The 25,170-nt window shown below is 39.5% G+C and overlaps 1 protein-coding gene across 2 annotated transcripts; it reads left to right on the top strand.

Moving 5' to 3' along the window:
• Positions 1–426: 426 nt before the first annotated feature.
• Positions 427–24,863, top strand: mcm9 (minichromosome maintenance 9 homologous recombination repair factor). Of its 2 annotated transcripts, none has more exons than XM_005747796.1 (15): positions 427–510; positions 1,290–1,399; positions 3,408–3,573; positions 6,223–6,329; positions 9,193–9,399; positions 9,562–9,643; positions 9,935–10,135; positions 10,223–10,348; positions 11,462–11,581; positions 14,432–14,606; positions 17,626–17,828; positions 17,975–18,178; positions 18,958–19,040; positions 22,398–22,543; positions 22,981–24,863. In XM_005747796.1, the coding sequence occupies exons 1-15, from the start codon at positions 489–491 to the stop codon at positions 24,497–24,499; spliced, it is 3,471 nt and encodes a 1,156-aa protein (XP_005747853.1). In that variant the 5' UTR covers positions 427–488; the 3' UTR covers positions 24,500–24,863. The 2 variants fall into 2 exon arrangements, with proteins under 2 accessions (XP_005747853.1, XP_005747852.1); XM_005747795.2 differs by having other exon boundaries at positions 1,210–1,399.
• The last annotated feature ends 307 nt before the right edge of the window (positions 24,864–25,170 follow it).

Raw genomic sequence — 25,170 nt, 5'->3', positions numbered from 1 at the left:
AAATGCCCACTAAACAAATCGGCATTGACCCCGCCTTGTTACTTTGATGAGCAAGGTTGAAATTCATGAACACTGCATCAGCGCCAGGAGTGTCAAAATGTTTGAACTAAATATGTCAATATTTTATGGAAATTACAAATAAACACATTTATTTAATGTTTCAAATGAAATAAATCAATATTTAATGAATTATTATTTTCTACCTTCATTATTAATAAATGAAATATTAAATTAACTGTGTAATTATTTATTTATATCCTTTTGGCACTTGTAGCCCTCCATACACACCGTTCCAAGCTCCTGCATGAGAATATGCCGATACACACTCCATACCAGTTGGCGGCAATGACAAACTCTTTTGTTGTTTGCCAACCGTTTACAAACAAGAAGAAGAAGAAGCAGAAGCCAGTTTAGACGTAGAAGAAGACAGCTGTAAGCCCGCGCAGCACAAGTCGCTGTGGCTGTACAAGTGGGTTTCTTATTAGAAAATGTTCGTGTGTCTGACAAACGGTATGTGAGCCTTTACATTATTACAGCCAGACAGGATATGAACGTAATTATCAGCGGGAGAAACTTGTTATACAACTTTTAGTATGCAGGGTGTTTACGCTAATAGATGACATGTCAAGTGGTATTTTTGTTTGAAATCAATGTGACTGACGTGTACTAATCCAATTACAAAGAAGTGCCTTTTGTAACTCTCGGGTAGACAGTAGGAGTGTCTATAGTTAAAATCTGTGTCTTTGCCTGATGAGCACCGGGAAGACATGGGAACATTATTTGTTGCTTTGTCGCGCAGTTTTAGGCAGTTAGAACAAAGTTGAGAACTTCTAATAGAGCAGTATTGCATTTGAATTTTGTTTCCTCTCTCCCACACGGCTTCTTTAAATGTGCAATAGCTGTGTTGCAATTATGTGTTTAACCTAATCATATTCTCTAATGTTACGGGTTTTTAATATTAATATTAATATTGAGAGTGGGCCACTCTGCTGCCAATAGACCTGTCCACGTTTGTCTTCCATGTCTTTTGTGTGCAGCTAGCCAGCAGCTTAACATCTTTGTTTGACTGCTGAGCACGCATAAAGAGAGATCTTTAACTGTGAATGCACATGGATATGGAATATTTAAAATGATGTTTAAGACCAGCACACAACGTGTTTGTAACATTAGTCTTTATAAACGTCAGTTTCATTGTTTATGTTCTTGCAGGGATTCAAATTGTTGCATCATGTTGATAAGCCCGGAACAGGAGGCCCTGATTGATCGGGTGTTTGAAACCTATCTGACAGATCATCATCACAATGACATTCTTCAACTTATTGAAGAGACTGAAGATAATGAAGACACTCATCGCCCTCTAGTGGTTAATGCCATGACATTGTTTGAGGCCAATATGGAGGTAATGTTAACACAGTTTTCTGTGTTTGGGATATAGATAAAGTAAGCTCCTTGAGATTTGTATGTCTGTTTAAAAAAGAAAAAAAAAGTCATGTGTCATGGTTAAACTCAGAATAGTATTATTATAATCCCGGTTCCTAAAATGATGGGCATTGGAGTGTAAAGTTTAAATAACACAGAAGGCAATGATTTCTAAATCTCAAACCCACATTTATTCACAAAAGCACCTCAAAAACATATCAAATGTTTAAACTGACCAAATTTAACATTTTAAGTTGGGAACTGTAGAAAAAAAGGCTGGAAAAGTAAATGATACTAAAGTGAAGCAATCATAGAAACATTTTGCAACTAATTTGATTCATTGGCAACAGGTCAGTAACATGATTAGGTTTGAAAAGAGCTTGGAGAGCTAATGTTTCTCAGAAATAAACATGGGCAGGGTTTCACCATTCATCCGCCAAACACTATGTCTACAAATTATGGAATATAGACTTTTTATATCTCCTTATATACAGTACATAATATCAAATAATTCTGAGGAGCAGGAGAAGTCTTTGTGTGACAAGTCTGGAAGCTTGTGATCTTTAGGCCATCAGGTGGCCCTGCACTGTCAGCATGTGCTTAGGAACACTGCCAGAAAACACTATTTGTGAGTATAGTTCATCATGCCATCAACAAATGGCATGTGGAAAAACTATTTGCTTCCTGATTTCTTCTTTTTCTGCATATTTGTCACTTTTAAATGTTTCACATCAAAGTTTTATTTGTCTTAGTTAGGGTATATTGACGGTGGGGATACTTTTTTTTTCTGTTAAGCCGGGCTTTCTGGGTTAGCCTCTGTGAACGCTCATATAAAAGGGGTCTTCTTCAGTTCATTAATCTTTTTATACACAAAAATCATCCCTAGGAACACCGTCGAACATGAGACAAGAGATTAATCCTTTTGGGACTTAGGGCACAGAGTGGTTACTTATTAGTTAATTAATATATTGCTGTTTAAACTGGATAAATTTAAACATTAAATGCTACTATCCCATATCTTAATAAAGGAGATATGGTTTTACAGTGGACCAAAGTGAAATTAAATATGTTAAAATTAATTAATTTTCAATTGACTATACAAAGATATTTTACTATGTATAGTTAGAGGATATTGCAATCAATTGAAAACTGATAGCATAGTTTAAAAAACAAAACAAAAAAAAAACTTATTTTGGGGTGGCGGGGAGTGCTGCTTTTTGGCACCAGATTATTAAAATAAATTGCAAACGTGATATACTAAGATTAGGGCAGACAGCTTGAGTAACAAAACGATAAATCATCTATTCATTTTCTTCTGCTTATTTGAAGTCAGCAGGCCAAACAGGGAAGCCTAAACCTCCCTCTCCCTGTCCTACCTTCCTCTGGTAGGACATGTCCAGCTGGAACAGCTTACCCAGGAGGCAACTGCCTCATGTGGCTCCTTTTAATGTGGAGGAGCAGTGGCTGTACTCTGAGCCCCTCCCCAATGACTGAACTCCTCACCGTATTGGTAAAGGATCCATCCAACCCTCAGAGAAATCTCATTTACGCCACTCGTACCTGCGATCTCATTCTTTCGTCTTTAATAGAACGAACAATAATATGTTAACAAAATGATCAGGCCCACATGATCAGATTTGTTTCTCAACAATGATGCTCCATCTGGTAAAAAGACAAAAAGTATCTTATTTTATGGCTTAGCTGACATGTCTGTACTTGGGTTTTTTTAATTTTTGCATTTTAAGAAAAATTTTCTTAAAATGTTTATTTATATATTTTTAACAGATGCAGTTAAACTATTAAAAAGGAATTTTCTAAATTGGAATCCAGTGAGCAGTTCATTTTGAAACATTGTTTTTCTTTCTTGAATATTTAGCCTCTAAGTATTTCTTATCCAAACACTCGATTTATTATTTTGACGTACTTACACTTCATTATTTAATGTGGATTTGCACTAATGTCATGGTTATTGTACTGTCTTCCCACAGATTGGGGACTATTTCAATGCATATCCCACTGATATCCTGGCTATATTTGATAAAGTATTAAACAGAAAAGCCAAAGCGGTAACAGACGACGGCTCACTCAAACATAATGAAGGGCAAAGAAAACAAGACCAGAGATTGGTCCACACTCTTCATGCTCGCATTACAGGTTAGTCATGCAGTTATACTAGTTACAGCTCTCAGTTTGGATTGTGTGTCTATGTCAACCAAAATGCCGTCAAGCCTAAATAAACTGAGTTATAAATCTATGCTATAGATCCGGTCACTCTCTACGAAAGCAGCACATAGTTTCAAAAGCAGTTTTTTATTTTTTTATTTTTTATTTTTTATTTTTTTTTAAAGATGGTGACCAACTTTGTTATTGTATTTTTCAGGAAGCTAAGAAAAAGCCTTTATATCAGTCTGGTTTTTAAAATATTTAACTGGATAAACTGTTATTTTAATTAACTGGGAATAGTTGCCTTTCTTTGTCTGCATAAGGAGTTTGAGTGCTTAATCAGATGTGTATATTTTAATAAAGATAACAATACAATTTCCCAGTTTGATAGTTTAGTAGGTGCATTCAAATTAAATTAAAGTTTATATTATTATAAAATATTTCATGTTAATGTTATATTAAAAACAAGAAGCACTCTGAGTACAAACCTCTGCCTTGGTAGCTCAATCTCTCTGGGGAGTATTAACTTCCAATTTTAGTTTGTATATGTTCCTTTTGTTTTGTTTCTGAAATGTAAAGGTGAGGTCAAATGTGATGTATTTGGTTGAAAACTATAATGTGATATTTAGAATTCTCATATGATTTTCTAAATATTGCCAGTTTTACCCTATTTGACCTTGAATCCCCAAATATCATTTTCTAATAGTTTATATGTTGTCAATGCAAACAGTGGCAGTAAGAATCTGAGAGTCCAATATAGGCTTATTATCACTTTGACATTTAGATCAATTTGACTGTGAAGGAGAGGTCAGTTATTTCAAATCTTTATTCGGCACATTACTTTTTCGACTAATAATTGACCTTGAAGGCGCTGGTAAATGCAAGCTACATTTTAACGCAATGACCCCACTCTGTACTCCTGCAAACTTTTATTCGAATTCATTCAAAACCTTTTGAGCTGTTGTATTCACAGAGGCACACATGGAGCAAATGGTACTGAAAATATAACCTTCTTGGCAGAGATCAAAATTTTACACAGAATCCCAACTTGGAAACAGAATTCCAACTATTGGAAACATGGTTATGCCGTCACAAAGAAAAATATATTAGAGAATGACACTCAAAATGTTTTTAACCTTAGTTCCCAGATTTCAGCGTACAGCTGTACGTTAGTTGTTGCCTTAAGCTCTAAGTCCAAGTCCCCACAGTTATATCAGTAAAGCTGTCCAAATAACCAAAACTGGAATTATGTATATATCTAATGCAGGGGTGTCCAACTCCAGTCCTTGAGAGCTACTGTCTGCAGCTTTTAGATGCATCCCTACTCCAACACAGCTGAATCAATCAAATGGCTGAATTACCTCTTCAGCATGCCATCAAGTTTGGTAAAGGCCTGGTAACGAGCCATTCATTTGATTCAGGTGTGTCGGAACAAGGATGCATATAAAAGCTGCCGGCCAGTATCTCTCGAGGACTGGAGTTGGAGACGCCTGATCTAGTGTTTATGTGCTTGCACTTAGTTTTTGCATCTCCTATATGGTGTACCTAGTTTTATAAATCTGAACATTACGGCTAACAGCTATATTCTCCCATTTTAGTGCAGCTAGCCAAACAACAAAGAACTATTGACTGCTTAAGAGACAAGCAGTGAAAGTGGACAGTAGATCCTTGGTTTCCTAAGATAAAACTCATTGCTACAGCCAATGGTAGTACAAAATTGACCCCCTCTTAGTAGAAAATAAGACTAAAAATAAGGAGCCACCTGAGTTATCGGCTCTGTCACTAGTTAGCTAACATAAAGTAATGTTAGACTAAAGTCTATTGACCACAACCAACCAAGCTGGTCACGTCATGTTTTGTACTGACACAAGATGGCACTAAACATGTTCTATCAGCATTTCTCTCTTAAATCCAGCTTCACAGACAGTGTTACATCAGTATCAGTTTTTCAGTGCAGGGCTCCAGGGTGTAAATTACCATTTATACTTGTAGCGTTTCATGTCCAGTTTAAAAGCAGTATGGGAGTTAGAGCCTTCAGCTTTCAGGCCCCTTGTCTGTGGAACCAGGCTCAGGGAGACACAGCCATCTACTGTGACCGTTTCGGGGTCACAGTAGTGAAAATGGGTGTGAGAAGGAGAAATGCTCAGTGCATCATGGGAAGCCCCAGGAGCCTAAGCCTATTGCAGCATAACTAAGAGTAGCTCCAAGGTCACTCGATAAAGGCCTGACTTTAAGCTCTGTCAAAAAAGGAAAGCCTAATCTTAAAAGTAGAGAGTATTACATGCCTTGACTGATACTCTATTTTTTGTATGTTTGTCACACTTAAATGTTTCAGATCATCAAACAAATGTAAAAGTGAAGTTTCTAAATGACTGTGTTTATCATTAAGGGCCCTGTTTGAGAAAGTTATTGCTCCCTAAACCTAATAACTTGTTGGACCCCCCTTAGCAACAACAACTACAATCAGGCATTTGTGTCGACTGGTAATGAGTCTTTTACACCACTGTAGATTAATTTTGGCCCACTCATCTTTGCAGAATTGTTGTAATACAGCCACATTTGAGGGTTTTCGAGCGTTGCTGCTCGTCACTGTTGCTTGTTTGAGTCACTTCACGTAACTTTTTTTTCTCCTGTGTCCAGGTCTGCCAGTGTGCCCAGAGCTGACAAGAGATACAATTCCTAGGACTAGAGATGTAGGACACTTTTTGTCTGTAACTGGTACTGTAATACGTACCAGTATTGCCAAGGTAACAGCATTTCATATATGTACATGTGCTATTCAATTAAATGGAATGCTGCTTCCAACACTGCAAAAAACATGAGCAGTATACATATAAGCCACCAGTTAATAGTGGAGTAGAGATTTAGACGCCCACACATCGTGTCAATATTTGAATTAAATATTTGTGAAAGGACCCAGTTGATACAACCTGTCTTTTTTGGGTAGGTCAGGGTGCAACATGTGACCATCATTTTTTTTATCACTTGGTCAAAGACCTAGCATATAGTGTCATCATAAGACTGCTTTAGTGGGAAATCTTCCATGGAGGGAATTTCTTTAGCTGATGAGGCATCACAAGAAGGCCCTGCCGTCTCCTCCAGGCCAGAGCCAGCGTTCGATGACCCCACGTCACCGCTTAGTGCAATGCAGACACTACACATCATTACTGGTTGTGACTGCATCCCCACACACTGCCCTAACAGGGGGTCAGTGTCCACCAAGGATTTGGTAGACCAGGGTGTGCGTGCAACCCATATCCACCATAGACTGGCATGTACCCCCTTCGCACCTTACCGTTATGCTGTACGTACCTCTTAGACTGAAGGAGGGTGTTGGAGGGCCAGCAAAATGGAACATCTATCTCACACGTCTGTGGGCGCTCCCAGCAGACGTGTCCTGGCCCCCCCGCACTCAACACTCCTGCCCCAGCGGCTCCCGGTGAGTGGAGGATGGTGTCTGTAGAGGGGAAAAGGGTTAGATGAACCATCAGGTGCTGCTCTGCAGATGATGCACTGCAGCCTGCTACTGATGCATAGCGGCTAGCTCCACCACCATCTTCGCCAGCACTTCCACCAGCCGAATAGGTTGCGGTCCATCATCCCATGACTGGGTTTCGGCATCATTGTGACAAAAAGACCCGAAGCACACAGCATTGCAAGTCGATTGATATTATACATACAGCACACTTTTTGGTTTGTACAACTTCCCAGCTGTCCTCCCGTCAGGTCCCGGCATCCTACTGAAATGGGGAAGGCATGATCAGGTGATTGAGAACACCCCCGTTCTCTGCGGCCTGCTGGAGCGGGGGGGCTAGGAGGAGGAGTTGGCCGTCCGACTGCGGTCTGGAGTGTGGGGCCTCCCTGCTGCTGCGGAGTCGGGGCGGTCTGCCTCTCCCCACCGCAGGGAAAAGGGTAACACCACCTGGGTCTGGGTGCAGTTCCCCCCTCCAGGGGCAAGGGTACCTAGACCCGGTTCGTAGAGTACGCTTGGGGAGTGTGATCGTGTGTACAGCGTCTCTTTATGTCTGTCTCCACGTTGGTTGAGTGTGGAGTAAGTGCATATGAGAGCATGAGGGTGGGAATGGATGTTTGTATATGTGTGTGCCTGTATGTCTGTGTCTATATGTCAGGTTGGGTGTCAGGCGCCACCTCTCTGGGGACATCTCAGGCCCTCCAAGGTTTGGAGGCCTATCTCCCCCCACCACCACTTCCCCTGCCAGTGGCGGACTCTCTCAGACATCGGTGCGTTGGTGGTTCTTTGTGTCTGGGGATGGGCGTCCAGGTACACACCGGCTCACCCCTTTGGCGGCCGCTTATTGGGCCTGGAGCCTGGGGCTCGCTCGGGCCACTTCGGAGGTGGGGTGCCCCCGGCCTCTCGGCCTGGGGCTCGGTCACTCAGGCACAGCTGGCTGCTGGCGGAGCTCACGGGCGCGTCACTGCAACCCCCCCCTCTCTTCTGCTCCGCGGCTGCTGAGTGACCCCTCATCTGGGACAGTGGCGCAGCTGCCCCTCTGTTGGTCCTTCTTGGTCTCTTGTGTTCTGGGGGCCTCTGGATGTCTGGAGTTTTGATCTCCTCCATACCTGCTTCATGCCCTGGAGGACGGGGCAGTGGCCCCCCCACACCCTCTAGCAGATCATTACATGAAGGAACCTTTTTCTTTTTAAAAAAACAAGCGCGTCCATGCTCACAGGTGTACACACGGGTGATCACACCCACAAACTACACCCTTTTTGGCTCCTACCTCAAAGCACACTGTGTTCTGTTGATCTTACGTGCTGCACAATAATGTTTAATATTTAGTATTTACTGTCATATTCCCATATATCATTGTGATGTTGTTTATTCTATTACTCTTGTTCTCTTCTGCTTGTTTTCTTTTTTCTTTCTCAGCAGGTGATCCAGGTGATCGATATATGCATTTTTTTTCTCTGCCCGTTCTGTTGGTTTTTGTCTTTTGCCCTTCTCCCCCGTCGTCCCTCTTCTCAGCTGTTTCTCTTTCCCTCTTTCTTTCTCCCCTTCTTTCCCCCAGTCAAGTCTGTCCCGTATTCAGCAAGTGAAAATAAAATAAACAATAAAAGGTGAATCAAATGGACCATTATGGCAAGGCTGGGATGGTCAATTTGGTAAAGTAAATGGGCATCTTTCTTTGCCTTTAGACAACAATTCTGATGGCAAAAGAGCCAAACGGGACAGGCAAAAAAAAAAAAAAAAAAAAAAAAGGTGATTGAGAACAGCTGTGTGGGTTAGCCTCCCCTGACGTCCCACCCTAAACCCACTGCTCCATGCCTCCTCTGCAGCTTAGCCAAAACCACACCTCCCCACAGACAACTTCCAGTTTTTATTCTTATTCATGACCATTATTAGTTATGTGTAACATCCAGAGAGCGAGAAATGTTTCTTAATGTCTAACAAGCCTTCTACAGTTAAGCTTAACTGTTGAAACAGTTATTCGATTAAAAAATTGAATGCAAGTTAAAAATTCAACGAGACACAAAAAGTCACTTTGTAAACTTTGAGGTGGTGTTTGGACAAGGAGCAGAGCCTTACGCAGATCCACTTTGGTTTCTTTGAGTTTTACTGACAGCCGTGTCTTTTTCCTCCTCTCGTAGGTTCTGGAATATGAGCGTGATTACATGTGCACAAAGTGTCGTCATGTTTTCACAGTGCAGGCAGAATTTGAGCAATTCTACACGTTTGTCCCACCCGTAGCCTGCCCTAACCCCGATAGCTGTAACTCGTATAAATTCACTTGTCTGTCTGAAGGATCTGAACCTGCTGCTTGCAGGGATTACCAGGAGATCAAAATTCAAGAGCAGGTTAGGCTTTTAAACATGAGCTTTTTGATTTTATTTAATTAATTTATGTATTGATTTTAAAAATTTCTAAACATAGTTAAAGCGTTAAGTTATGTTGTTAAAACTTCACATGCTGAGTGCGTAAAATGTCATTTTTATCGAATTGTACCCATCTTACAACAGGTGCAGAAACTTTCAGTGGGCAGTATTCCTCGTTCTTTACTGGTAGTTCTGGAGAATGACCTTGTCGACAGTTGTAAATCTGGTAAGAAACATTAATGTGTAAGAACTGTCCAGATACGCTTCTCCTGATAGCTTACAGTTTGTGGCTCAAGGCAAGTTGAGTTTAAAATGAGTAGCAAAGCAAACATAAGTTTGTCACTGGAAATCCACATCAGTGCTGGAAATGTATGTTTTCTAACTCTTAATAGATGTTTGTAGTGAAAAACGATGCAACAAAGGTAGTTGTATTATGATTACTTTGCCAAAATCAGACCTGAAAATAAAATTTTAATAATTAATCTCATGTATTGGCTTTTGGACTGTATGCTCCCAGGAGATGATGTCACTGTTTATGGAGTGATGTGTCTGCGCTGGAAAACCTTTTATGATGGTGCACTTTGTGATGTGGAGTTGGTCCTCAAAGCTAACAATATAGAGGTAAACAACCAGCAGGCTGCTGCTGGACAGCTTGTAAAGGATGCTCAGGAAGAATTTGAAGAATTCTGGAATAGCTACAAACATAATCCTATAGCTGGTATGTATAATTTACTGTGTAAGACTATTATATTTGTGTATCTTGCTCTATATCCATTTATTTTGTTTCCCTCTCTCTTATTTGTAGGTAGGAACCATATCTTATTGAGCCTGTGTCCACAGGTTTTTGGCATGTATGTAATTAAACTGGCAGTGGCCATGGTCTTGGCTGGGGGAGTTCAGAGAATAGATTCTTCTGGGACCAAAATTAGGGGTATGCGATTTTTCTTTTTTTAATTTTTAAATAATACATATTAATATTCTTAAGTATCTGCAAAGAATGACTCCTACAAACCAGTAAATAAACTTAAAAAAAGCCCCAAAACATTTCTAAGCTGTGCCTTTGAAGTGGAATCTGGCCCTTTGCAGTTCATTTTCTTTTGAACCAACCATCAATCAAATTTCTGCTGCTCATCTGGGTTCTGGTTGTGGCTGGAGCAGAAAAACTGAAACTTCCCTTACCCCAGCCACCTCCTCTAGCTCATCTGAGGGGAGACTGAGACATTCCAAACCCTGGGCCTTCTCCTGGTAAGACAACCGGAATACTTCATCTAGGAGAAGTCCATGAGGTATCCTAGTCAGATGTCAGAAGAACCACCTCCTTTTGAGTCCCTCACCCTACCTCCAGGGGAGAGCCCCGCTACGCTTTGCAGTAAACTCATTTCTACTGCTTGTGCCTGGAACCTCATTCTTTTGGTCACTCCCCAGAGCTTGCAACAAGAGTGTAGGAACATAGGTTGACTGGTAAATGGACCACTTTCGTTTTATGCTCAGGTCTCTCTTGTCTACAACCGATTGGCATAGCATCCGTATCACTGCAGACACCTCTCCAATCAGTCTGTCACTCTCGCACTCCCCTGTCCTCTCACTCGTGAACAACAGATACTTGAACTCCTCCACTTGGGGCAATAACTCATCCGTGTCCTGGAATCAGCACTCCACCCTTTGCCGACTGAGAACTTAGACTTGGAGTTGCTAACTCGCATTCTCGCCGCTTCACACTTGGCTGCATACTGCTCCAGTGTGAGCTTGAAGTTCCTCACCTGATGAAGTCAAGAGAATCACATCATCCTCAAAAAGCAATGATGAGATTTTGAGGCCACCTGTGGGCTCACCACCCACAGGAGGGGCCACAGAGATGGTCAGCCCACAGGAGGACAGACCCATGTTGCTTTTTCGGGCCCTTTAAATAGCTTCATGAAAATTTAAATTGTGACTGTCTTGTGACAGAATGTAAACTCTGACAAATCAGTGCCTCTATGTTGTTTTTTGTGTTTTACAAATGGCCCTCTGTGAAATGTGTGTATTCATGATTTGCTCCTTCTAGGCGAGTGTCATATGTTGCTGGTTGGTGACCCAGGTACAGGGAAGTCTCAGTTCCTGAAATATGCTGCCAAGATTATGTGTCGTTCTGTACTCACAGCTGGAATTGGCTCAACAAGTGCAGGTAGGTCCTGCTTTTCCCTTTAAAAAAAAAACAAAAACAAAAAAACCCAAACAAACAAAAGAAACTATATATACACACACAAAGGAGACACAAAATGCCGCTTCTTATTATTAAGGGGAAAAAAATATTGTATCACATCTCGGAAAACTGAGTTCAGTTTCTCTAGCCACACCCAGGCCTGATTATTGCCACAGCTGTTCTCAATCAAGAAATCACTTAAATAGAGCCTGCCTGACAAAGTGGAGTAGGTCAAAATATCCTCAAAAGCCAGACATCATGTTGCGATCCACGGAAACTCAGGAATAAGTGAGAAATGAAGTAAGTTATAAAGCCATGTCTAAAGCCTAGGGACTCCAGCGAACCACAGTGAGAGCCATTATCCACAAATGGAATGATCCAAAACACACCAGCAAGTTCACCTCTGAATGGTTTAAGAACAACAAAATGCAGACTTTGGAGTGGCCTAGTCAAAGTCCTGACCCGAATCCGACTGAGATCCTGTGGCATGATCTTAAAAAGGTGGTTCATGTGCGAAAACCTTCCAATGTGGCTGAATTCTGCAAAGACGAGTTGGCCAAAATTCCTCCACAGGGCTGTTTTTATTTTATTTTATTTTTTTAAAAAGGTGTTGTTGCTGAGGGTGGCCCAACCAGGTATTAGGTTTAGGGTGTCATCAATTTTTCACACAGTCACGGGTCTTCATCCAGGTCTTTTTGCGTTACTGAAGTTCACCAGTGCTTTCTTTCTTTCTCATGAAAGAAGGGAATTTTTTTTCAGTCCAGTGTCCAATTACTTGTGATCCCTTATAAAAAGAAGGTGGCACATGTTAAGGAGCAGAAGCTCCTAAATGATCAATCCAATTCGAATGTGGATACCCTCAAATGAAAGCTGAGAGTCTACACTGTCCATGTCCATTATAACTATAATTGGAATGTTTCAGTAAACAGGTGAAAAAAATAATAATTCTTTTGTGTGCGTGTGTGTGTTTGTACCTGTTTAGACATACTTGTGGGGACCACCAGTCGTTGTGGGGACCAAAATCCTGGTCCCCACAAGTTTGAAGAGAATTTTGAGACTCAAAATGTGGTTTTAGTGTCAGGGTTACAGTTAGGTTATGATTAGGTGTTTAGAAATTGTGGCTCAGTTTGTATTTCTTTAAAACTTCGGTGCACGGTCTAAGGGTTTGGCTGTAGCATCCTGTTACCCCTTGGTTCCTCTTCTTCCTTCTACCACCATTCTCCTCCTCTTCTTCGTCATCTTTTGTGCATACCATTCTTGTGTATTACTGATATTGTTCACCCTCAAAGACCTGCTGTGATCTCGAATCAAAGTATGGCAGAGTACACAATCAAATCTCACCCATATTCCTAATTTTACTCGTTTCTCTTTGTAGCACAGGTCTCCCAACACTCTCTGGAGGCGATTCAGCCACAGATTTCTTGAACTTCTTGATTTTATTTTTTTATTTTTTTTCATTAAAAATTGCAATTTCCAAACTCATGTGATTAGTAAATCACAGAATATAACAACATACTGTTAGTATTTAAACTCTATTTGTCAGCCAAATGCCATGCAGTTTCTGTGGAGGGAGCCTGTGTTTACTAGGATTTCTCACAACAGCTCTCACATCCTTAACCTTTTAATTAATTTGTTTGTTTTTTTTGGTAGATTCATACACATGAAATAAGTCTGTTCAGGGCTCTCTTGGTGTTTATTTCACTTTCTCACATGAAGCACTTGTGGTGGTTTTTCACATCTCCTCATCTCTGCTCCTGTGGCACCGAAACAGTAGGCCTTCAGTCAGTTTTCTTTTTTTGAAGCTTCCTTTGTTTATTTCACACTCTTAGTCTATTAACCATACGTCATATGGATGTAACCTATGCCTTTATTTAGGTCAGAACAAAGATTAAGAACAGACAAACCACCAATATACGGGCAGGTCCTCCAATCTTGGCTCCTGGAGTATCACAGCAGGTCATCCACTCAATCTCCCATCCCTCCCCCTCTGGGTCCTGATGGATTCATTAGTGTCACATATTCATTATATATCATAATCACAATACCTCAGGCAACCAATACAAGAGACAACTAAAAAGCAACCCCTTTCACCCATACTGTATATGTGGTCCTCTAATTCAAGAAGAAAAAAAAGTACAATCCACATCTCATATGGGTACATTCAGGCCTAACAGAACACAAGTGTTTAGTCGCTCTATCCACCCCCTCTCCCTCCTTCTCCGCTGACCGACCGACCACCCCGGATTAACCTGCAAACCCATGATGATCAATGCTCCTTAAAGTGGGTGTACCACTGTACCACTAAAGTACACGACTCCGCCGAACGGATATAGGTGTTGTTGAAAAACGCACTCTCAAACGGGCCCCAGTCTCCCCTACATATATCATCCACATGTTTGGCATAAACCACTTTTTTTTTTTATCTCCAGAGAGAATTTCCCCATAATCGCTCAGGAGGCTATGAAGGTTGCTGATCATGTGCTTCTGTACCAAAAACTGCCTCAGTGTCTCAGGTGGTTGATTTGCCCTCCCCTCCAATGAAACTCATACCGTGAAATAAATCTGTTAAGTGGCTTAACAAACAATAAAATATTCCTCTGATACATGGACTGGACTGAAAATGAGCTAAAACACATCCAATTTACTTCAAAACTTTGAAAGGCCCAAGAAGTATCGCTCATGATGATTTAAAAAAATAATAATAATACAATTAAAATCTGCCTTGTTGGAAGCAATGTCAAGAAATGAAGGGTGACTCGGACATGTGATTAACTATATATTTTTACATATAATACCAATGTATTACTTCATAAAGTGAATGTGTTTCCAAAGGACTGACAGTAGCAGCTGTGAAGGATGGAGGTGACTGGCACCTGGAAGCAGGAGCCCTGGTCTTGGCAGATGGTGGTTTGTGCTGCATTGATGAATTCAACAGCATCAAGGAGCAGGATCGCATCAGCATCCATGAAGCTATGGAGCAACAATCTATTAGTGTTGCTAAAGCTGGGTAGGACTCTCATGCATTTACATATAAATTCACATCACCAGAAGTTAGGAATTTCAAACACAGAATGACCACGATCGTATACAGTGCTGTGGGAAACTCTTTGTCCCCCTCCTGGTTTTCTTTCTTTGTTTTTGTTTTTTCATCTTTGTCACACTTGAATGTTTCCAAACAGCAAACAAATTTTAATACTAGACAAACATAACTTAAATAATGATTTCATTTATCACAGGAAACCTGCCTGGCCCTGTGGGGAAAAATAACTGTCAAATCATGAATTAAAGAGAACATGAAAAACTAATTTACATAATGGAAATATAGCACTGTCTGTTAAGCTTGATTTAGGAAATAAGTGCTTAAGGTTTTAAAAACATGTTTTAGCGCCAGCTTCTGTCAGTACCGAACATGTGGTTGGTTGGTTGAGGCTAATTGACACACATTAGTTTATGTTAGTTAACTACTGACAGAAATTACAAGTCAGAGGAAAATAAGGACACTAAAACTAAAAATCAGATTAAAGGGCTCACTCCAGTACTGCCCTTGACAGCAACAATGAGTTTTATTCTAAGAAACCAAGGATAGAGTGTCCACTTTCATTCTTTGTCTCTTTAGCAGCAAGTGGCTCTACGCTGTTTGGCTAGCTGCACTCAAACAGTGCACCTGTTAGCTGTAATGTTTGGTTTTGTAAAGCACTTTATGAATGAGGAGTGTGTGGAGGAAGAGAACCTGTTTAGGTTCTCCCTAACCCTAGCTGAATCCAAACTGGGAGCTGGTTTCATAGAAGAGGGGCCTGAAAACTGAAGGCTCTGCCTCCCATTCTAATTTTAAATACTCTAGGAACAACAAGTAAGCCTGCAGTGTGAGAGCAAAGTGCTCTAATGGGGTGATATGGTACTATCAGGTCATTGAGATAAGATGAGGCCTGATTATTTAAGTCCTTGTATGTGAGGAGCAGGATTTCAAATTCAATTCTGGATTTAACAGGGAGCCAACGAAGGGAAGCCAATATAGGAGAAATCTTCTCTCTCTTTCTAGTCCCTGTCAGGACTCTTGCTGCAGCATTCTTATTATAGGATATACCTTACAATTTAAAATGCCTTGAGTTGTGATTTGGGGCTATATAAATAACATTGAATTGAATTAAAATAAATTGAATTTTGGATCAACTGATGGTTTTTAGTTGTAGAGTTTTAGGACATCTTCTTAATAACAAAATGCATTAGTCCTACCTAAAAATAATAAATGCATGAACTAGTTTTTCAGCATCACTTTGAGATAGGATGTTTCTCATTTAGAGATATTGTGAAAGTAGATGAAATCATTTAATATGCACATTGAAGGCTATGTCCTGGTCAAAAACAACTCAAAGATTACTCAAAGTGTCAGCTGAGAGGGGTTTCAGGGAATACTCTTAAAATGACGTTTTCTTTTTTCTTTCAATGCCGTATATCAGCAAAAGACTCTCAAAGTGTTTTTTGTTGGTTTTGGGGCAGACACAGTCTCTAAGGAGATGCAGGTTTTGGGGGAATACACTCTAAACTCAAAATTGCTGACCAGCAGGTTAAGACTGACCAAATATGACGTTTCAGTTGTAGACCTTTGCCTTATTAATATTTACTTACTTTTGATACTGTCGTTTATTATCATTGGAGTCTTATTGTCTTGATTTTGCTATTGTTAAAACTTTTTTTTGTTTAGTATTGTTTATTTTAACGATTTATAAAAAATGACCTCATTTTTCTGTTCTCAAATATTCTACACTACTACCAAATATAATCTGCATTGGGCATTAATTAATTCTCCTACTGAAGTAATTTTAGTCATTATAATATCTATGCAAACTCTCCTTTAACAATGTCCACTTTTAAGTATGTTCATAAGGTTCTGGCATCTAGTCACGGTTATCAGTGGCTCGTTTTGTGTTTATGACCTCGTCCACTCATGGGTGTTTAGCAGGGTTTCCTTTTTTTCTTGTTCTACTTGTGCCAAGTGGCTCATTTTGTTAAGACCTTGTTTATGACCTAGTCTACTAAAGGCATGCTCATTGGTATTCAGCAGAATCTTCTCTTTTCTTTATCCTATTGGCTCATTTTGCTGAAGAGCTACATGTGAGCTGCCAGTTTGGATAGAACATCATTTAATCCAGCCGACAGTTTTTTTGTTTGGTTTGTTTTTTCTGGTTCTCATCAACGGGGCCTCAGGACCAACTCACTCCACTTTCCCAAACAACAGCTCAGCTCATGGGTCTCATTTACAGTCTTCTACATTCCTCTCCTTCCTATTGTTTAAACATTTACTCACCTTGTAAGTTTGTAAACATCTCCTAAGTAGCACTGAGATCTTAACAACTCTTTCCTTTCCCCTCCTTTTTTATTTACACTTATTTCACACGACAATACTGTACTCAAACTCTGACAGTAATATTATACAGCTTTTTTTTTTTTATACATTGTCACAAAACGGCTGTGTGCAGGCAGGAAAATGACCCAAACGCAAACCTTACCGAGGCAAACGTGAACTCAAAAACACAGCTTTATTGCAAGCGTGGAGGTGAAACAAAGAACAAAACTAAACTGGGAAACTAACAACAACAAACTCATGGAAGACAGGGAGAATAACACACAGCTATGAGGGAAGTGGGAACACATGGGGAAACAGCTGACACACATGAACATAATGACGTCACAGGGGAGGAGTAAAACTAAACCCATTGAACGTAGAACATAGGACCTCTTCAAAATAAAACAGGAAACATAATGAAACGCAGACATGACAACATGAATTTCACAACAAAAGACATGCAGACATGAAACGCATAAAGGACGAGGGAAACTTAACACAGGGGTAGAAAACACAAGGGGAATCTAATACAAAATGAACCTTGATAAACTAATAAACCTCCTAATCCACATACTGGATTATTTAAATGGATCATTTTAATTTAAAAAAAAAAGTGTTTACTCATCTGTTTTTTTTTCTCGTTTTTTTTTTCTGTGTGATCCACTGCTCTCTCTTTCTGCAGCATGGTGTGTAAACTGAATACCAGAACTACCATTCTGGCAGCTACCAACCCTAAAGGCCAGTATGATCCCAACGAGCCACTGTCTGTGAACGTAGCTCTGGCCAGTCCTTTGCTAAGTCGTTTTGACCTGGTTTTAGTTCTGCTGGATACCAGAAATGCAGAGTGGGACCACATCATCTCCTCTTTCATTATGGAGGACAGAGGTAGAAGACATGTTTTTGAGTTTGGAAGTGAAATATGACTAAAACAATAAAGTCTGTTGTTATAAATAATTGATTATTATTGTTCTCTCACATACCCTTCAATGGGGAGAACGTGGTAAAAATGCCCCTTCTCTTTTTTTCTTAAGGACTACCTGATCAGTGTTCGAGTCTGTGGTCTATGGAGAAAATGAAAGCTTATTTCAGCCTGATTAAGCATTTAAAACCAGTGATGTCAGAAGAAGCCAACTGTATACTGACACGCTACTACCAGCTACAAAGACGGAGTGATAGCAGCAGTGCTGCCCGCACAACTATACGCACATTGGAGAGTCTGAGCAGGCTGGCTGAAGGTAAGATGAGAAGTTTGACTTCAGACTAGTTTGGTCATATTTATTCATAAGTCAAGTCATTGATTGTGGTCAGGTCTAAAACGAGTCTTCTGATAATATTTTACACGCTGCTCTTGCAGCACCGAAAGGCATACAAGATGTTTTTTGTTTTTGTGTTCTTTCTTCCTGTTGTTGCTGCCACTTTAGTATAACTATATCTATCCCTGTAGCCTCCTTCCTCTGCTTGTCCATCACTAGTATGTTTGGTTTGTAGCCGTCCATTTGTATGTGGAAGTCCACATGAGTTAGCTTAGCCTTTCTCAACCACCCTAGGAACTGCATCCCATTTTGGCCTTCTGACTTCTCAAACTCTGCTCAGGTGTTCATGTTCTTTGTTATGGCGTTCCACGTATGCCCTGTTTGCTAGAATCTTGCACCCTGCTGTTATGTGCTTGATTGTCTCAGGGGTGTCTTTGCACAGCATGCTTTGCCTTAGGGCTGGGTATTGTCACTGATTTCTAAAATCAATTCGATTCAGTTAGAGGACTAGATCTTGAAGGTTAAAGACCATTCACAGGAGCAAGTGGAGATTTTTTTTTTTTTTTGTTTAATCAAATATTGTAATTAGTTACTAAACATTCATCATATGATGATTTAAAAGCAAAATGATTTTAAACTAAAGTTTTGTTAACTATGAAGTTGCTGATGATATGTAATAACAATAAAGCTTGTTGCATATACAAATCTGAAAAAAGTGGAACGGCAGCAGTGGCAGAAAACTTTTTTTGTTAATTTTACAGCCCATGCCAAGCTCATGTACAGAGAGACAGTTACCATAGAAGACGCTGTCATTGCTGTTTCTGTTATGGAGTGCTCTATGCAGGTAAGGCTTTTATTTGTTACTTTGAAAATTACAACCTGTCTATGAGGCTCTTTCAATTTAAAGGGTTTTGTATTCATTGTATTTATTTTAGCAGGAAATCCCAAAAGGTTTTTTTTTTTTTGCCTGTCCCATTTGGTTCTTTAGCCGTCAGAATTGTTGTCTGAAGACCAACAAGGATACCCAATGGATTTATTTTGCCAAATGGATCATCGTGGCATTGCTGTATTGGTCCATTTGATCGACCTTTGTTTTTATTATTTATTTTATTTTATTTTCAGTTGTTACAGATGGGACAGACATGAGTGAGGGATAGGAAAGAGAGAAAGAAAGAGGAAGGAAAAGAAAAACAGAAGGGGAGAGGGACATCTTCACAAGCATATCCTATGTGGAGATTGAATAAAAATTAGTTGACACTAGTTAATGGCACAAATAATCCAGTAAACAATTGCAGCACAGCACAAAAAAAAAAGGAATCCTCTTTGAGCCATTACTTGTGTAAAGTATTTTCCCAAAAGACAAGGACACAGACAACAGGTAATACTGAACTAAATGTAAAACCTCAACCTTTTTCATTTTTACCTAAACCGTGTGCACAAAACTCTGGAGGGATCTAAATGCTAACGTAGAATCCAGTCAGGACGTCTGCTACTGCTGTTTGCTCGTTTTGTTTTATGGGCGATCGTTTTCAGGCTTCAAGTAGTACCATTATACCAACATTTCACATTCTAGACATTGTTTTAGGTGTATTTGACCAAAAGTTTGACTGAAAATTCACATCCAAGCTTTTTTTCAAGGCTGTGGTATTTGCCCGCAAACAATACCTTTCAGCTAGCTAAAACAGAATATTATGCTATCACCGAGCAACATGGCTAATGCCTTTCACACAGCTTTGTCTCAACTCCAAAGAGCTACAGAAGTAAAAGCTCATAATAATAATAATAATTGAAACAATCTTTGAAAAAATGACTTACCAAGTATGGCAAACAACTCAAATATGTAGAGCAAAATGTTCTGAAACGGCTTCACTTCAGCTTCGATTGGAGCCGTGCTGGGGGCGGAGTCTGTGAATTTACTCTATTAGTGTCATAGCCCCTCTAGGAGTTCAGAGTTAAGAGGTCAAGAGTTAATGTTTCCATTGTAACACCTCCAGATTTGACAGAGAAACACTCATTTTTAACACTCGATTTTAACTACTATCATTTTACACCTCAGAGTTACATTAAAAGAATGTGACTCTACTTAGAGTAAAATTAACTCTACTTTTGCAAGAAGACTATTAACACCAAACATTTAACACTTTTGAATTTGCTGTGTAGGATAACCACATTTACTCAGGGCCTTTTTGATGTGATGTTCTTCTGCTTCCCTGGCCGTTGTGTCAGTGGGGTTGGCGTTCGCTCTGTGTTGTAGTGTCCTGATGACTCCAAGTTTATGCTCCAGTGGAAGATGAGAGTCAAACCTTAAATACTAATCTGTATGTAGGGCTGTTCGATATAACGATATATATCGGATGATGATATAAAAATGTCTATCGTTTCATTTTACGCAATCATTTGTTTTGTGGTGTCGCAAAATAAACCGTTTATGGCAATATTTTTTCATCGTTTTGATGGTCACTGTAGTGGTTATATTAATTTCTTAAAGTTCTCTCTTTCTCTTATATTTAATATAACCACACTACAGCGCCTGTTTTTATGCGTTGTCGTTAGCAACAACGACGGTAACACCATCGCGTGTCCACTTGTTTATTTTCCACATAAACCTTTCACAATAAAGCTCAAGATCCTATTGAGACTTTTCAAAATAAACTGAATCACGCGAAAGAGCAGATTATTTACGGATGAGAAGCAAAAAAGAGCCGTCAGGTGCTAAAAAATAAACCTTAGACTCAAACGTTAGAACAGGCTTTTCCCGGCAGCACGTCGTGTAATAAATACTCACAAGGAAAACGGCGGCCATTACAACTTATGTCTAAAAATGTATCGTTTCATGCATCGGTTAAACACTCGAGTCCAGGTACACGACGCCCAGCTGGAAACACTTCACGCAAGTCGAGCTGCCCGAGATTCACATAATTTACAGAAAATGTAAAATTTTTGTGATTTATATCGTTATCGGACGGTAGATGTCTTATATTGGGATATGAGATTTTGGTCATATCAGACAGCCCTATCCGTATGCGTATGTTTACAGTACACATCAACTTTTAAATGTCCCCCATTACTGATGGCGATCTCACAGTCTAAGAAGGCTAACCAGCAACTTTTCATATCCTCCCTGGTGAATTTGATGTGGTTTTCCAGCGAGTTAATGTGATCCGTGAATTGTTGCACATCCTGAAATTTGATTTTCACCCAGGTGTCATCCACATACCTGGACCAATGACTTGGTGGTTTTCTAGGGTCGGATACCATAGCCCTCTTTTATACTTCTTAGGAGAAACAGGAGAAGTTTTGCCAGAAAAAATAGTTGTTATCGGTTGACTGTAGTACTGATCCTGGCATTTATGCTCAGTCAGGGCAAACACGTTTTCACACCACTTGTATGTACTATGATCATTATACTAAAATAATTAGCAGCGGTGTTTACTAAAGGTAGGATACTAAAGTCTGTGCAATTTTTTTGAATGAAACCAGCTGTTAAGTTTGAAAAAATAAATTCCACATCTCATTATTTCTTGCCTAATTTTTTGGTTTTCATTGCCTTTACTGAAACAGAATCCTAACATAACCGTGTCTAAAACAGTTTTACTTGCTGAAAATCTACTCACATTGAAGCTTAGACTTGATGCTTTAGCCTAAAGTTGTATACAATACTGCAAGCAATCTGTTCGTTGTATATTGTGTTGAAGCTCCCACTTTAATTGCAGCATTGGTCTGGCAAGACTCCAATCTGGCCCACTGGACATCTCTGAAAATGTAGAGGAGGACATAAACTTTGAATTGTATTTCCATAAATTTTGGTGAAGTGCTTATAAAGACTCTCACAGCTATTCATACTACACCAAAGTAATCAAGAAATGGATAAACAATTAAACGAGTCAAAAGTTATCACTATCTAAGAGTGAGTGCTGACAGAGCTTTCATAAGTTACAGCAGCATTCACTTGTTGTAAATGAGTGATGAAGTCACACTTCTTTTTGATATACTAATTTTCAGCATTCTGGCCCACTTAAAAGTAAAGTGGGCTAGAATGTAAAATGAGTTTACAGATGACAATCTCACTTCTAGTCTCCTTAGTTTTCCAGCTGGTTGATTGCACTCGTCACTTGAACTCACCAAATATCATTCACTTTGTGGTGTGTTGTCATCATGCTGCTGTGTCAGTCTGTAACTGCATATTACGTTCTTCTTTTAGGGTGGCGTTCTGCAGGGAAATGTGAATACTTTATTCACCTCATTTCCTGCTGACCCTGTTGAGCAGTATCAAACTCAGTGTCAGATACTGCTCGAAGGACTGAACCTCCCACTGTTCCTTAAGAAGGAGCGAGACAGACTATCCAGGTGAGTAAATTGGTGTTTTGTTTTGTTTTTTGTTGTTGTTGTTTTTTTTTATTTGTTAACTTTCAAAGATAATCCCAATGTTAGATTATTACCTCCTGCTACACAACATTTGAATGCATAAGCAGTGCTGCTAGTAACTGTCTCTTTTCTGCAAAGAAATCCCCCATGACATCAAAATCATGACCTAATGATTTGACGTCCACTGATAATCTGTAGTCTTTTAGGCCCCATTTTCTGTCTTTACTTGTATAAAACGTATACAAAAACACATAAGATAATTATTCTTTGACACTTAATGACATGATTCTTTGTGATGAATGTAGCCAGTGGAGTTCAAATTGGGAGCAGATTTGAAATGTTTATTTATGGATTCAACTTTGTGCACATGAGTGTTTGGAACTATCATCATTTTAACTGCAGGTTGTTTTTCTCTTAAGGTCAAAAAGCCAGACATCAGAGTCTCCTGAATGTGATTCATCAACTACTAAACTGAAGCATCTACTCAGTGACGCAAACTCCAAAACACACACTAGCAATTTGGAAAGTGGTAATACAGTGAGGAGTGACTCGAACTGGTTCCACACCTCTCTGTCACTGTCCCCAAATGATAGGACCTCACCCATAACTACACCTCAAGAAAATACAAAAACTATTTCAAGTGGAACAGACGTGTCTAAAGTAACCAGACAATCAAGTTGTCGATCTGAAAAGTTGACTTCGAGAAGGACCGTTGCTCCAGTTGTTTTTGGAAATATTACCTCTGTTTCAGAACAAAACATACAAGGTAAGAAAAATGAAAGCGTTACAGAAGAAATCTCTAAAAGCCAAGAGGAGATACTGAAATATGAGAAAAAGAAGCATGAAGCACATCCAGAGCCATTGGGATATCATTTTCAAAAGGTTTCTAGAAGCACAATGGACTCTAAGAATATGGGAGATAAAGGCTTTGGGCAACTGGACCTGAAACATCAGCGATTTCACAAAGAGGTTGGAAAAGGACACAGAGAAAGGCTGGTGTTTGGGGATGAAAGTGAAAATGTACTAGAGACAAACCTGTCCACTGACAAAGACAGCTATGTAAAGGAGGACAAATTGCACCTGACTGAAAGTAGGAAGAGCAGCGCTGTTCCAAGGGAGAAAATGGCAGTCGAAGCGGAAACACACATAGACTTGCGTGGAAAGTTGTCAAGATTCATGTTCAAACCAAGTAAGATGAGAACTTCAGTTGACAACCATAACAATAATGCCAGTCCAGAAAAGCAAATGACAGTGAGCGTTAACACAAAGAAACCAATTAGTCATAATGACGCACACCTGTGTCAGAGAACCAGAGTCAGCACTGGTGATGACAGAGATGTATTTACTTCCACCCCACTTTCAAAATCAAGTGCTTGCATCACTAATCAAACTACATTACAATCAGAACAGATGAAGACCAGTATAACTTCCTCAAGCTCAGAAATTAAACTCTCAGGATTCTCATCTATCTGGACAAGTGAACCCACAACAGCTCAAACAAAAATGGAAAAGAGTACGCTTAAAAAAGGTGATGCTGATTGTTTGAGAGCTAATTCAAAAGTCCACAAAATTCTAAACATCGCCAACCACATAGGCAAGAAGTGCCAAACCATACCCCCAGCAACAGATTACACACCAGCAAACAAATGTGAACTAGGGATGAAGTCAACGAGTACAACAATGTCCGAGTGCAAAATAAAACAGACCGAATTCAGTCATACTGAAAACAACACTGTGAAAATGGTAACTAGGGATTCAGTTAACTGTCAAAGGACTGCCAGTCTAAAGAGAAAGTGTTTTACGAGTCCTCAGGATAGTAATAGTAGTGGTTCCAAAGGCCTATTCTCAGGATTGTCTCTGTTTGAGTCTGCCGAGTTAAATAATGATGTTCTTGACACTGACTGGGACCAAGAGGTTTTGAAAAAAGCCAAAGTCTGAAATCACAACGTTTGTGGATAAAGAACTTTTTTCCTGAAGAAAACATAATCTGGTTGTAGGAAATGAATAAGTTTGACAGAAAAGTTTCCTGGGATATAAACTTGAGTTTAGCTCTTTAGCATAGTGTCTAGTCACACAGTTTTCACCAGCTAGCTGCAGTTTGATTTTTTTTTTTCTACTCCTGTACAATGAAAAAGTACTGTGTTCATAATAGTAAGATATCCTTCCTTACATGTGCTCAATACAACTTTTTTTTTTGTTGCTTGTTCTGTATTACACCTACGTGTAACACGTTTAACACCTGTTAAAAGTGAGTTGCTCACCGAGATCTTTATGTACAGCAAATAAAATAAACATAATGTGAGACACATCCATGTGTTTTGTTAATATTTTTCTTAAAGGCCTTTATTTATATTCAGTTTTAAGTGAACCTAAAAAATTATGTATATATTTTTTCAGCTTTTTGTTAGCATTGTTTTAGCCTATTATGTGAAAATATGTGTTCTGGAACATATATTTTCAAACATATAATGTAAACTGCAATCAATTTAAAAAAAAAATGTTATTCAGAGAATATTTGGTAATGTTTAACTAGGCACCTGCAACAAGAGATAAGGCCTTGATTATACTTTCTGCAAGTTAGCTAGGATCAACTTGGGTTCACGTCTGCA

The sequence above is a fragment of the Pundamilia nyererei genome, unplaced genomic scaffold (assembly GCF_000239375.1).
Source record: "Pundamilia nyererei isolate P.nyererei 1_Seehausen unplaced genomic scaffold, PunNye1.0 scaffold00204, whole genome shotgun sequence".
Classification (NCBI taxonomy): domain Eukaryota; kingdom Metazoa; phylum Chordata; class Actinopteri; order Cichliformes; family Cichlidae; genus Pundamilia; species Pundamilia nyererei.
This window is presented reverse-complemented; position numbering and strand designations above follow the sequence as displayed.